The 15,561-nt window shown below is 37.5% G+C and overlaps 1 protein-coding gene across 5 annotated transcripts in view; it reads left to right on the forward strand.

Annotated features, from left to right (window-relative positions):
• The window catches only part of rapgef6 (Rap guanine nucleotide exchange factor (GEF) 6), a 228,330-nt gene that overhangs the window by 185,087 nt on the left and 27,682 nt on the right, over positions 1-15,561 (forward strand). For 3 of the 5 annotated variants that reach the window (XM_074672523.1, XM_074672526.1, XM_074672527.1), the window contains 3 exons: positions 1,462-1,619; positions 6,296-6,310; positions 12,633-12,873. In XM_074672523.1, the coding sequence (XP_074528624.1) occupies positions 1,462-1,619; positions 6,296-6,310; positions 12,633-12,873 (414 nt within the window). The remainder of the gene's footprint in view (positions 1-1,461; positions 1,620-6,295; positions 6,311-12,632; positions 12,874-15,561) is intronic. The other 2 variants (XM_074672524.1, XM_074672525.1) reach the window with 1 other exon arrangement.

The following is a 15,561-nucleotide window of genomic DNA, read 5'->3' on the forward strand; positions in this document are numbered from 1 at the left end:
TACTTCCTACTTCATACTAGTGTAGGAGGTTGTTATGTTATTGACCAAATACTTATTTTCCACCATAGTTTACAAATAGTTTCTTTAAAAATCCAATAATGTGATTTCCTGGATTGTTTTTCTCATTTTGTCTCTCAGAGTTGAAGTCAACCTCTGATGAAAATTACAGACTTCTCTCATCTTTCTAAGTCAGAGAACTGGCAAAATCAGTGGCTGACTAAACACTTTTTTTTGTCCTACTGTATTTTGCACCACATTGCTTTTTCTTATCAAAAGATATATTATTTCAGGTCAAAAAACACTGTTTTAATACACATTTTTTAATGCTTAGAACAGTATAATTATAGAAACATTGGGAGTGGATTGTAGGCTCATTGACTAATTTCCCAGCAGTGTAATCCATTATTCATGTATGTTAATTTTTCTTTCAAAGAAAAAAAAGTTGTGAGTTTAGATTCTCTGAGGGGAGAATTTGCCTCATATTTCAGTCTCACTAGGACGACTAAAACAGTATGTTGCTTTCTCAGTTTTTAATTAGCTGTAAATTGTTTCGACAGATATAAAGGCACGTTTTATTAACTGAAAAGATAACTCAAATTCTTTGTGCTCTCCAACCTTCAGGAATTCAAATTTACCTTTGTCAGCTGGTCTTTTAAAAGTCACAGTAGCCCGCCCGCCTGTCTATCTGTGGAAATATTTGCCATTTCCATCACACGTATGCAGATCCAGGCAGTCTAATGAGGCCGTTAATGTAAAGGTTGATGTTTGCATATCCCCGAGCGCTGCTGAGGAAGCCAGGTAGAAAGGCGCCTGTCTCTCCAGTCAATCTCAGCCGCATAATATGGAAAACTGCAGGAAACACACAAAGAACAGAAGACTGAGTGTTAACATATTGTAAAAAAAAATCTGCAGTTAAAGATGTCTGAGTATTTTATCGGAAACAAAAGATACAAACCTCATTATTTCCTCTCATTCATGCTTTCTGTTTGCGATGCTTGTTTGTGTCTCTGCTACCTTTTGTGTCTCTTTGTCCAGTGACGTGAGTCTGTGTGTGTGTGTGTGTGTGTTTTGGTGAACTTGTGTGTTAGTGTCCATGAATGCTCTTTATCACCTCCCTCCGTTCATAAAGCCGCCTCCTGGCTGAATATTAAAATACAAATTCAGTAATATCGTGTTGTCCTTCAGTGAGAGTCGACGTTTTGATTAAATCTCCTGATGTGTTTTTTCCAACAGTCTTATGAGTTACACAAGAGGAAGAAAAGAAGTAACTTCTCTCTTTAAAACTCATAAAACAAAAGGAACAAACACACGGGATGATTCTGATATCGGGATGTGTACGGCTACAGCCCAGAGTTAATACCCAGGCATTTTGCAGACAGAGCCTAACCTTTTCTTTTCTCTCTGTCTCTTCCTCTTCATCCCTTTCCTCTTTGTCCTTTGTCTCCCTGCTTCCCTCTTCAGCGATGGCGGCATGGGTCAGTCTCAGGATGACAGCATCGTGGGGACCAAGCAGTGTCGTCACAGCGTCGCCATCATGCCCATTCCTGGGAACTTGTCGTCCAGCAGCCCCGACCTGCTGCAGCCGGCCACCAGCGTCCTCGACTTCTCCAACCCTGCAGGTAACGACACATGACGACTCGAACAATGATCTATGGCTTCTTTTTTTCTTTGTGCATTTTTAACTTAAGAACTAAGAACCTGGAGAAATCTCCAGGACAGATATGATGTAAACAATAGCAAACTTTTTTGACTCTTGTTTAGTTCTCCTTTGTATTCTCAAGTGGGATGGCCTTCTTTGTCCACCAGGAGGCTGGGAAATTGGTACACTTTCATTTATAAGGCCATCCTTTGACTACTGCCTTCCTACATTTGCAACCTGATCGCTCAGAGATGTGTTGACTCCTATGGTTTGCACTCAAACGACCACTTCTTGCTTTCAGTTCCATTTGCCCGCACAGAACAGGGTAAAAGGGCATTTGTATACTCTGCTCCTTCTGCATGGAACATGTTGCAAAAGGACTGGAAATTAACTGATCTTGTTTCTATAAATGCATATAAATCCAGACTGAGCGCACTTGAGACAGCCTCCTCAAATTGTACCTGTTTTTCGTAATATTAATTTTGATTGTAAATCGCCATAACTTTACAGTGTAACTTTGCTGCCTCTTGGCCAGGACTCCCTTGAATAAGAGGTTCTTAATCTCAATGGGACCTTCCTGGTTAAAGAAAGATTAAATAAATAAAATGGGAGATGTACGTTTGTGATACACCGCCCCCTGCAGTTTGGGAATAGACACCAACGGCATCACGTTCCCCCTATGTTCGCTTGTAAAGCACAACACAGCTTTTAGCCTTTAGCTTGTGCTCTATCTCTCTCCTGTTTCTCTTTCTTCTGCTCGTCTGTCCTTTTTCTGTCTGACAGTTAGGCTCTAGTGTCCACCATCACTACAAAATTAATCACAGAAACCGTTTTCAGCAGAGAAAAACACAGATCTCTCTTCTCACTACTAAACTTCATCAGCTGGTGTGGTGTTGTCATAGAAACCTAGACATGCCGTAAATCAATCCGGTCCTGCTCGACCCGATCGGGAAGCTAAGAAGTAGCAATTTAAAATAACCTGTAACCTGCAGTATTGGCACTGATAATCTCATTTTAAAGGGTGGATTATGATCAGGCAAATATCAAGAAAGGAAACTTTTTCAAGATCACTTTCAAACTCCTCACAGCCACTTTAAAATTAACAAGAATATAATCCAAACCGATGTTTTTACAGTATTTTGTTTCACATCATCAACTTTTCTTACAGTAGTTTTGGCCATCATTTGAAGTTTACTGCTCCTATTTTAGAGTTGACAAACTTATTTGATGCATTTAGCACGTTTTATTTTTTTTCCATAATAGAAACAAACCAAAGCACTTCACATTAAAAACTCCGAGAAGCATTGAAAAAGGTTTTGTTTTTCATATTTTTTTACCAAACACCTTTTGTTCCTTCGTGTGTGAGGAAAGAAAAGGTTTCATTACGTCCCTGACCTTCATGGACTTATTCCAGGTGTGTCAAACAGTCTATTGCTTCTTTCCTGAAGCTGTTTGTCACACTCGACTTGAGACCTCATCCTCATTGAGCAGCGAAAGCCACGAGTGAAGTGAAGGACTCAGATGCTCAGAGACGCAGGAAACCTTTCACTGAAACATAATCACAGAAGAAAAGCAAACGTTTGAGAAGTGAAGCGTCGTCGTGTCAGGAAAACAAACTCTCAGTTTCTGTCTTTTATCTTCTCTTCAGACTCCTCGACAACACTCATCTTCACTTACTCTGACAAAGAAACACATGTTGGCTCACTCAAAGCAAACAAAACCACACTTACACACACAGCCAGGAGTCTTTCTTTTTGAAGTGCCATCGAGCTGTTGCAGAATTGTGTCCCATCTGACAAAAATTAACCTCCTGGACTCTAAAACGTATTTATTTCCTTCCTGTCACACAGGTTCCTGCACCCACGGTTATTTAAACTCAGAGTGTGTGTGCTCCTGGTGTGTGATTTGTGTGTTTGTGCGCAGGAGAGAATGACATATGGAGAGAGGAGGAAACAGGAGGGAGAAAGTGGAAAGGTGAAAGAGAGACAGAGGAGGGAATATGGTCTTGATTTATTCCACTGGTCATTCATCAGTGAGCTACACACACACACAGACGCTCACACACCTGCATGTCGTTTGTAGACCCATACATCACATGGGTTGTGTTGTATCAGAAACACACACACACCCAGCGGGCCTCATTAATCATCTGCCATTAGATCAAGTTTCCTTTACTCCTCTGGCCTCCCGTTGGATTACACAGCCCGCTCAAACCAAAGAGAGCTCCAGTCCAGACGCTCCACAGGGTCCACAGACCTCCAAAGTCCCACCTGTAATTACATCGGTGATCAGAGGCTGATGCATCACCATCGACGAGAGTTTTACCAACGCTTTGAGAAACTTTAAAGACTTTGGATCAGGGTTGGAATTTTCTAACTTGGAAACTTTTTGTGGAAATTTGGGGGAATTTAATTAATCTGCATTGGCCTGGTCTTATACATGAATAAGTATAATACAAGCAGACATGCATGCAAACTATAATATTTTTAAATGATAAATGATTTTTTCGGGGGAATTTTCCCTAACTTTCATGAATATAGGCATAAAAAATTGTCACATCTGGCCTCTAAATTAGAATTAAACACATTTGATGACTTTAACTTAAATGTGTCTGTTACTTAAAGTTAAACCGTACCATTAATTATATAACCCTTAATAGCACTGTCATCAAAACCAACTCTTACAGGACTTTGAGAGTCCAAATCCAGAATTGTGGTCTCTGTGGAAATGCTGTAGACGAGAACAGTAGTGATTGATGGTGATGGTTACACAGTTGAATTTGCTTCAGTTGGAGCGCACTCTTGCCCTATTTCCTGCTCTCTCCACTTTCCTCTCAATGATCTAGTTAAAGGCATAAAAGCCCTAAAAATAACTAAAAAAAAAAAAAAAAAAAAAAAATTGTAATCAACCACAATCTTTCACTGAAGATCATTTTTGAAAACCTCACTAAAGTTGATACAATAAAATAATTAAAAAGAAAAAAAAGCCTAAATTTCTGGGAATTTTTTGAATTTTTTTTTTAAGTTGACGACAACTAAAGGATAATAATTTATAATATTCCCAATCAAAAACTCCAATAGAAATTTACTGGAAATTTCCCACCCAGTTGCAGCCCTGCTTTGGATCACTCTTGGTTATTTTTTTATAGTTTTTAGATGGCAGGTTGTTTTCATGGTGCATGTTGCGGCTGACTGGCGGTCTGACCAAAATAAAAATCCCAGACACGCTGCGGAAAGCTAAGCTAATGGGAGTTTACCTGTGACACACACTCACACAAACGCACATCCACCTCTGATGCTTGTTTCTGCCTTTATTCCTAACAACGCACAAATCCAGCAGATGCTTCAACCAGATTATAAGATACAGCACAGAACAGCAAAACTAATGTGGTGCAGTGTAGCGCAACACTCACCCTCCCTTGTTCGCAAACCAACAGGCTACAGGTGAGGGGGATTACCTGTAACTAGTGAGACACACTTACAGTGACATGCCCACCACTCAAGTGCCAGCAGAGCGCACACACATCAATCACTTCAATACAGCACTCACCAACACATCGCACATAAACACACAGAGTTATGGCTCCTACAGCGCCACCAAGAGCTCTTTCTTCTTTTCATCATCTCTGTAAAGACAAGTTCAGATAAAAATAGTGAATGTTTCAAATGATTTTAGTCTCAGGTAAACAAAAGTTAGATTTTGTTAGCTTGGTTAAATTGAGTTAATTTCACTTCATTTTTTTTTAAACTTGTCAAAAACAAAGTTATAAAAATCAAAATATCTACCTAAAAATAATGATACATGTAAAGCCTCATAAAATAACAAAAAATCCAGGAAAATACGGAGCTGCTCAAGCTCTATTATAGCAACGTATCGTTTCCACACAGGTTAAAAATATCTCCTCGTGGAACAAAAGGGAATTTTTAGAAACTGGAACAAATGTAAAACACAAACAAGCAAAAATCAGCGTCCTAAATGCGCCACTTTACATAAACTTCTTCGTCGTCTGGGACTATGAATGTATTATCTGTGAGTTAATGTCTTCCACTGTTTCCTGGTACCAAGTCCAGACTGTGAAGCCAGTTTCGAGTCATTTATGTTGACTTTTAGACTGAATTATAAAAGATTTTCTCTTGGAAGCTCTTGGATCCCAACATTTTACTGGCGAATCATTCACTAAATATTGAATTTATGAATAACTGTTGCGTAAATATACCAGCTTATAGCAGGTGTTCACTGAATATTAAGTCTGCTCTGCCAACATCCAAAGCTGAAACACTTAAGGAGCATCGAGGTCAGAGCTGTGTTATTTTTAGTCCACAGGGTTAGCGCTGAAATGTCCTTGTGTCTTCAAACGAAGCGATGTTCCCATGTCGTCTCTTTCCACCGCGGCCCATCCACTCGTCTTCTCCTCTCTTGCGACTCTCTTGCAGTGATTTCAAACAGATGTTTCTCTGTCGACATGATGAGTCATTCTCAGCCCCTCTGGTTTCACATGAACAGATTACGACTACAGCAGAAACTCCGCTGGTCTTCCCTCCTTTTTCTTCTCTGTCATGATGTTTCCAACCACTATTACTCTGTGTGCTCCTCCCACGCTTTTTCTCTGTCTGTTACACTCACTGTCTTTTCTCTTTCTCTTCACTGCCTGCCAAGCTCTGGGACTTTACTGTAAGTATTCAAACCCTTAAGACACTCTTTAATTGTGCCTCTGTAGACATACCTCATGAGTTCAACCTCCATTTTTTCTTTAATTCATGATTTTTTTTAAAAACATGTTTTCATCTGCATCATCAGTAATTTGTTCATCCCTATTTACTTTTCAACTTCCCCTTCACTTTATCTTGTTATAAAAGCAGTGTAACAAGCATTCACTTCACTGTAATCCCCAAAGTTCAAATTACTCAACTGGATTAAGCTGTTAAAACTTAAAATTTGTTAGTAAATTAAATTTATTCAAATGTCTTTTGAGTAAATTCAGTGTTAAAACTGATTATTCCTGAGTAGATTTAACTTTTGTTACTGTTCAAGGAAGCACAACTTAAAATCATCAGTGTGTGACTGTGTTTTGTAACCGTGAGTGAGGAGGGGATACAGTTGTTCCGATCTGCTTCAATTTTGTTATTACATATACTTAATACAAAAGGCAAATTTATTGATATCACTTTTTTCAGTTTTCAGTAAGGTCAAGTGTTTTACAGTGATTTGCAACATTTTTTAACATTAATTAATAAAAATACAGCAGTGACACAAGTTGTCTGTGCTCCACATGACATAGACTATTTGTATGTGCTTCACAGCACGTCCATGCTCTATGTGGTGTGGACTGACTTTGTCAAAGATAAATAAATATATAATGTTTTATTTTTCAAAATTAGCCTAAATAGTATGATAGTCCAGTCAAAAATTTCATGTATTATTACATTAACCATTAGCGCACACTGCAAAAGTCAATAGGTACCACACTAACTCATGAACTCATGATTTTTGTTGTAACCACAAGTGAGGAGGGAACGCTGTGAATATGAGACTCAGCTGTACTCCAAAATGTTAATTAATTTAGTTTTTCCAATCTGCTTCAATTTCTTATTGTCACATTTACTTAATTCATAATGCAAATTTATTGATATCACATCTTTTAGTTTTCAGTAAGGTCAACTTGTGTTTTACAGTGATATGCAACATTTTTTAACATTACTTAATGTTTTAAGTTGTAACAAATAAGCATCCGGTTTACTTGATTAGAGACATTTAGTAGAACGATTTTCCAAAATAATCATAACTACTTAAGATGTTGGGTTAAAGGATAAGTTCGGTTTATTCAGTTTTTACATTGTTTATAGAATGAGGTAGAACAAAATACTCACTCAGAAGGTTTTCCTGATCCAAGCAGTGCTTCGGGAGATATTTAGATCCAAAATTTAGGTCACTCCAGACACAGATGTAAATTACCTCTGAACTGACGAAGACTTTGTTTACGCTTGCCCCTCAAAGAAAGGAGTCAGCTATCCAGAGAGTACTGCGCATGCGCAGTACTTTTATGGTTTATAATATTTTTTTAAGTAAACTTAACTTATCCAGGTTTACAGTGCTGGGAGAGAAAAGCAGCTGCCATCAGTTTGTCAGCCTGAGACTCATTTAGCATCATGTACCTGCACGTCACCTCAGGCCTGGTAAAAATTGCTCTGGTCCATTTTACTCTTCAATAGAGCTCACAATATATATTTCCTGCCCATGGCTTGTATGTAACAGCACAAATTCTTTTACTTTGTTTCTATTCCCCTGCTGTGGGCACCAGAGTTAAGCCTGCAGGCTGCTGTCAATCACGTAAGCCCCTCTGGCAACTGATACAGACAGAAACATATGACTCTATTATTGATTTGAAGAGTTTTAAGAATAAAAAGTACAAAGATGAGTGAAATAATTCAGCTCAAGAAAGGATAAGGCATTTAGGAGTGTTGATTTATTGTTGGTTTTCATCATTTTCAGAGGGATTGTTGATAATAAAAGAAGCGAGGAGATAAAACATCCCTCCAACAAGAACATTAGGAGCCTTTTTTCTCATTGTTTACTTATGAGAGTCCTTTGTTTAACCTCAGCTTTTCTACTCCACTCGCTTCTCAGCACCTCCTGCCCTCTCTGCTCTGTATGCTTTCACATGAGATTTATGTCCTCCAACTGTATGATGGAGTGAAAGAGGAAAGCTTTGGCAAACAGCAGAAAGGAGCAGGAGGAAGAGGAGGAGGAGGAGAGTGGCTTGTGGGTTGTATGTAGCACCACTTAGTGCTGTGTTTGCAAAAACCATACACTTCTTTCTCTGTGTGGGAACCTGTTTGGCTCCAGTCCATGAGTAAACCCTCCTGATGAAAATGAATGATACCTTATCAAAGGTGATAATTGATTGCGTGTTTGGCTGGATGGGCGGCGATTGTCCTCCTGCGAGCAGAGCAGGTAAGGTCGCAGCTCGTCCAGTGGATTAAATATGATTAATCCCCCCGGGGTATGATAGCCAGCTATTAGGCAGAGAGCTTCCCACACTTTAATCACAAATCACAGCTAATGAGACACAGAGCGTTTAGCTTCCACTCAGGCCAGCCTCACCACACGGAGACGGAGAGGAGCTCCGCTGCTGCTGCTGCAACACAGGAAACACAGAGTGAGCCAAACACTTCTGATGCAAGTGCTGTGAATTTAAAGTATAAGAATCAATGTTCCTGCATGTTTCCCACCTTCTACGGCGTGAAGCTCGTTCATCATTCGAGTGACATTTAAAGTGCATTTGTCATGTGATTTAAATCGATAAGTTTACGGTCCATAGAGAGGTCGCTAAGATCAGCCACCAACATTATATAACAATGTGTTACAATGCAGAGACTGTTAAGCTTGTGTTGTTCAGAAAATCAAAGCTAGATTAGAAAAGTTTCAGACTGAATGAACTCAGCTCTTCACCCACGCCTGCCCACCCTCCAACGAACTATAGCAAAACCGACAACCTTTCTCTCCCTGTTCCTCTAATCTGAGGTCTAATCTGGAAGTCTCTTCTCATGCTCATTGAAAGGACACTGTAAGCCTGTATGAGTTGAGTTTACTTAAAAATGTTGAGGAAACAGGTGACCCTTAAAAAAAAAAAAAGGAATGTATTAGGAAAACTTGAGTGAATTTAACTGAAGTTTTTGATAAGAATAAACTAAATGCCAAGTTCATTTAATTTAGATTCTTTTTTAAAGGCAATTACTTTGCATAATTATTAAACTTAAAATTTAAGCCCATGGCTCTAAATTAAAAGTTGATTTAAATGAAATTAAATAATTAAATTATAAGTCAACCCAATATTTTCAAAATGTTTATGATTATTGTTGCAGTAGAAAATTCAAAAAAAAAAAAAAAAGCAAATACAAAAATGACAGTTTTATTCTGTTTTGTTATAGAAGTTTAAACTTTTAACAATAACTAAAACAATTAATACAAAAAATAAAATATATAATAAAAATAATAAGACAATAAAAAATGTCCTGCTTTACAAATCCCTGCAAGTTTTTAGATTTTAAACTTTTATATTTATGACAGTTACCACCGACACTCATGATGATGAGACAACAGTGTTTTCTTTACCTGCAACCTAAAATTTCAAATGGTGCTCCAGAGGAGATAAACAGGCGTGGTTGTGACAAAAACTTAGTATTTCAAGGGCATTTAACTTAGATTCACACATTCAGCTTTGTCTGCAAGTAGAATATACTTAGCATTTTAAAGAAATGAAATCAAACTTAAATAATCTAAGTGTATTATAAAGTCTGGGTTTACAGTGTAGAAGCAGGGGCTGGATTTGTTGAAAGGCAGTTTGACCATCCAATTATTTCGTGAGGGCATTTGATCCACTGATCTCCCAAAATCTGGAGCGAATGACAAAAATTTCCTTGTGGGAAAAACTTTTCTTGACAGTTTGCCTATCCTGGCATTCACTGTTGAAAGAAAAATATTAAGATTCATCTTTGATACAAAGCAAAAACTCTTCTGGATGTTAACGTTCAACGTGAGGATGAAGTTAAGAAAGTTGTTTTTTTAATGCATTCAAAGATTTTTGGGTGCAAAAAAATCAAAGACAATAAAAGAGAAAATATGTAAATTGAAAGAAAACTAGGAATTTACTTTTGGAATCCAGTTATTGGCTTTGCCTCTAGCTTTTTATTAGGGGTGGGTGAAAAAATTGTTGTATCATGGTATCAAGGTTTTTTGTTGAACAATTTTAAATTGTGATTTTTTTTTTTGTTTGTTTAAAAACAAGCAAAAAAAAAAGTTTTCTTTCTTTTTTCTTTTTTTTTTGTCAATTTTATTCATTTATTTTAGTCTTTGTTTATAAGCTGGGTTGGAAAAAAGTTAAGATGTCAGATCCTCTCAATAAATCCTAAAAACTGACTCATATGTAAGCTACATTTTTGGGAAATATGGCTCCTGATAGAGTCTGTTGACATTATCATCATCATCAGTCAGTGTTTCTACATGGTTGGGTTTTAAAAAAAAGCAAACTCAAAATCTCAAAAACAGGAAATATCTTAAAATATAAAGACAAAGACACACCAACACATGCATATGACCGGACTGTGGTAGCTGCAGTAGGATAAGAAATCTGGGCGCTGGGAATAACTTTATCCCTTCTTTTCTTGGTACACAGGAGGAAAAATGTCTGCCTTTGTGTGTATTTGTATCAGCCTTGAACAAAGTCATCAGCCAAACAAACCTTTCTCCATCGTTCGTGATCTCTCTCCATTTTAAGAATGATGGGACTCTCCGGCTGCGTGTGGCTAATGGGCCGTAGCCTCTTCTCTTACTCAAACACGGGATCTCTAATGCGGCATCTCACTCAGGGGGGGAGACTTCCATTATTTAACACACATCTCAGAGTGTGTGGCGTGCAGCTGCTCCAACACGGGCTGTACCAACAATAAGCTGCTCTTTATTGATGTTTTACAATGAAAAATAAGGATTATATTTACCTTTTGGATCCAGTTTATGTTCATGACTTGTCACAATAGTTTCCAAAATATCAGATCGTCATGACAACAAGGCCAAGCATTCAACCACCTATCCCAAACACATCTTGCATGTTCAGCATGTGGTCCCTGTTGCTTTTACCATTACCATGCTGCTCCTCATACACGTGTCCTTGCAGCTTGAAGTGTGCTGTGTTTGTTGGAAATGAATGATGGATCACCTGTGATGTCCTTGAACATGTCATGTGTTCACATGTTCTCATACATTGACGGGATCCATCCTGATGCAGAGCACATTAAAGCAGAGCTTAGGTATATTCTTTTGTCCTTCAACTGAAAGTTTCTGTCACAACCAGGCTGAATACCAAAAGCAGATGGAGTCATTGAATCCAGTTTACAATATGAAAATGCTGGAACAACAGCTTTTAGGATTTTCTTTCATTTTTTTGATGTCATTTTATTTATTTATTATTTATATTTTTAATTATAATTTAACTATTATTAATTTTTTATTATTTTTAGATTATTTACATTTTTATTATTTTTAAATTAGTATTTACATGTATTATTATTTACATTTAATTATTATTTATGTTTTATTATTATTTATTTACATTTTTATTTTTTATTATTATTTACAATTTTATTATTATTTATTTACATTTTTTATTTTTTAATTATTATTTACAATTTTATTATTGTTTTATTATTCTTTATATTTTTATTGGTATTTATTTAGAATTAATATTTTTATAATTATTATTTATTCTCTTTTGTTTATTATTATTATTTAATTTTAAGTTATGCCTTCAAATTTTTTTTTTCATACTTAGATTATTTATTCCATTTTTACCTTTTTTTTTAATTATAATTTTCACCATTTTATTGATTTATTTTATATATAGATGTATAGGTGGGTGAGGCAGGTTTACGTCAGGCACATGTTGTAGCAGGGAGTGATGTGTGATTTTTCTTTCTGATTATATTCGTCTGTAAAATCTAAAATAACAATATTTATTTGTATTTATATCACCAATGATTTTTTATTTATATTAATGCTATGTAACAGTAAATATCTGATTTTGAGAAAAAAGGAAAATACTGGAACACCACAAACCGTTATGTTTGGCTCCCCTGGTTTCAACCCAGTGATGTTTAGGCTCAGCAGAGCTTCACAGAGTCGTAGACATAATTCTTTTCACATGAAAGTCTCAAGTTATGTGTATGAACAATAAAAACCCTTCACTTAAAGTATTCCTGTCACTCCTGGAGCAGCCTTGGTAACATAATGTTTCATAACGATCTCATTATCCATACACAGCTGAAGATAAATACTGTAAATTGCAAAGTGCTTTCAGATAGACTTCTCTACATTTAGCTTTATTGCATTATTGGCATTTCTTACTGTATCGACATCCCGCGCTGCAACCATTACCTCATTTAACCCCGACGAGTCACTCAAAGCTCAACTCTTTCTTTCCTTCTTTCTCCTCCGCTCACAGACATCCCAGACCAGGTGATTCGAGTGTTCAAAGCGGACCAGCAAAGCTGCTACATCATCATCAGTAAGGACACTACAGCCAAGGATGTGGTCGCCCACACTGTCAACGAGTTCGGCCTCATCGCGGCACCTGAGACGTACTCTCTGTGCGAGGTGTCGGTCAGCCCAGAGGGAGTCATCAAACAGCGCCGCCTGCCTGACCAGCTCTCCAAACTGGCTGATCGGATTCAGCTCAACGGCAGGTGAGGAGTTTAAACTGCACCCAAACGTGAAGACATCATAGTGTCTCTAATGAGCCGTGAAGCTACAATAACTCGAGGATCCAGCTTGATTTAAGGAAGTATATGAGCAGGAAGCAGCTGGGGACAGAGTGATTTGTGTGGCAATTTATGACTTACTCTTTTTTCTTGAGTACTCAAGCAATTATTTCAACTCCTGTATGTTTTTCTGTAGACCTAAAGCAAGGGTCTTCAACCTGTGGCTCTGGAGCCTTATTTGGTTCTTTGACTACTTTGCAGTGGCTCTTTGAAGCTTTAAAAAATACTGAAGCCAAGAACTTTAATTTTCTTACAGAGGGTATTGATGATTAAACACACTGACACAAAATAATGATCATAATTAAAAATTTTGTTAAGCAAAATACAAAATTCATGAGTTGGGCAAGATAATCAATTAATGCTATAAATTTCTAGGATTTTTTCCAAATTTAAGGAATTATAAAAAAATGATTAAATTTCAGTTTTTTGAGATTTATTTGCAAATTTTTGAAAATTTTCTAATTTTTTGCGTGGTTAATAAATTCCAGTTTTTTAAGATATTTGTAATTTTTAAGAAAAAATTTGCACAATTTTTGAATTTCATTTTTTGAAATTTTTTTCAAATCTAGAATAAAAATTGCAATTTTTTTTTCAAGATTTTGAAAAGTTTTCAATTTTTGAATTTTTTTTTTGCAATTTTTGAAACTTATTAAAATTTAATAAATCTGCAAATTTCTGAAATTAATGAAATGACCTTTAATTCTTTTAAATATTTTTTTAAATTTATTTAAAATAAAAAATACATATATATCATGTTACATGAAGTATATTATAAACAATAAGAATTCCTTTTTTCACCAGATTTTTACTATGTATATACTTTTATTCATTTTTTGTCTTTTTTGTGAAGATAAAACAGATTTTGTGGCTCCCTAGTGACTTTAATCTGGGTGAGCTGAGGTGAAATGGCTCAAATGAAAGTAAAGGTTGCAGACTCCTGCCCTATATTGTCTATTGTATGTAGCTTAACTCTACACTGCATCATTACGAGTGAAGAAATTCCACATGGCATTTTCTCCCAGCTCTTAAAAAGTTGGTCATGATCAGTCCTTCTTTTATTCTCCTGAGATGCAGCTTTGATTCTTCTCTGGCACACACATTGTACTTTTTGGGTGTCTGAGTTATTTCATCCTAGAATGGAAGGTACGGTTTAGATCCTGATTAAATGGATCAAATGAAAACCAGCAGGACTCCTGTTGCTGTGGAGACAGATTGAACATCACCGTCCTGATTCAGAGGAATTACAAATCAGATGGTGCTACCCTCAGAAAGAGCAGGAGTTCTGCTGCTCAGGCGTCAGTTTGGCCCATTAATAAACAAAAACAACAGCGATCTGAGGATACATGTGACGCTCGAGTAGATTCTGTGATGAATATTCAGCTTTCTGTGTTGTTGTGTCTGGCTCTTTTGCTCCATAACACCAGTGCCAGCATGTTTTGTTAGATGTCTCCCAGCCGGTGTCACCGTCCTCGTCTTCCTGCTGCCAGACGTGCTCCTTTTAAGATGAAAGTTAGTAGGACATGGAGGAAAAATTGGATTTCAGCCGTAAAGTCTGCCGCTGCCGTCGTTTTTTCACAGTTGTATTATTTTGCCCCCTCTCCTGGTCTCCTGTGGTCCCTCATCAGTCCCCTCCCAACTAGGTTAACATGAATATTTCATCCTCTGTCAGGGGCGGAGGCCTCGGCAGACATCATGGCACGTCTGGAATTATTCATACACACACTCACATGCACACACACACACACCCAGGCACGCACAGAGATACAGATACAGTCAAGAACTTATACAAAGTCACGCACTGTACATATGTAGATATGCATATATAAATAATATTCACAGACTTTGTTCACATGTAGCTTTAAGAAGAAAGTCTGAAAAAAAGAGTCTCACACACACATACACACACACACACTTGTTCTCCTCGAGGACGCTCAGGGTAACACCCTCCCTGTGTGTTTGATGGATGACTGAGCTGCGTGGAAAACAATTGGCAGTCTCTGGTGAGAGTATTCAGAGGAAGGCGAGGTTAAGCAGCAGAGGTGTGAGCAGATTGCTCTTCTTTTACGTACGTCCAAACATTTCCACTAAACGTGATATGAAACAAACACACACTTAGCTTTGTAAGTTTGGGTTTGCTGACAGTATTGAAATATTAACAACCTTCTGTTGTGTAAACTGGATATAAGCAAAGTCTGCAGATAGGTCTCAGCTTTAAATCTCTCTCCCTGTGTCCCTCCTCCTCCTCCTCTTCCTCCTCCTCTTCCTCCATCTGCACCTGATGATTGACACCAGGTGAAACAGGAGACAAGCAGAGCCAGGAGCAGGCATTGAACTCACAGCCCGAGAACTTAAGGGAGAGATCCTATACTTAACACACAAACACACATACACACACACACACACACACACACACACACACACACACACACAAACCACTGATGGCCATTTACATTGGCTTTGTTGAAGGTTCTTATTTTTGCTCAGCTCTATTTAGCAACACTTAGTTCATCAAACAAGGCCCCCCCTCCCCTCTCCTCTCCTCTCCTCTCCTCTCCTCTCCTCTCCTCTCCTCTCCTCTCCTCTCCTCTCCTCTCCTCTCCTCTCCTCTCCTCT

The sequence above is a fragment of the Halichoeres trimaculatus genome, unplaced genomic scaffold, assembly GCF_033239565.1.
Source record: "Halichoeres trimaculatus isolate MK-OKI-2021-1 unplaced genomic scaffold, fHalTri1.1 fHalTri1_scaffold_6, whole genome shotgun sequence".
Classification (NCBI taxonomy): Eukaryota; Metazoa; Chordata; class Actinopteri; order Labriformes; family Labridae; genus Halichoeres; species Halichoeres trimaculatus.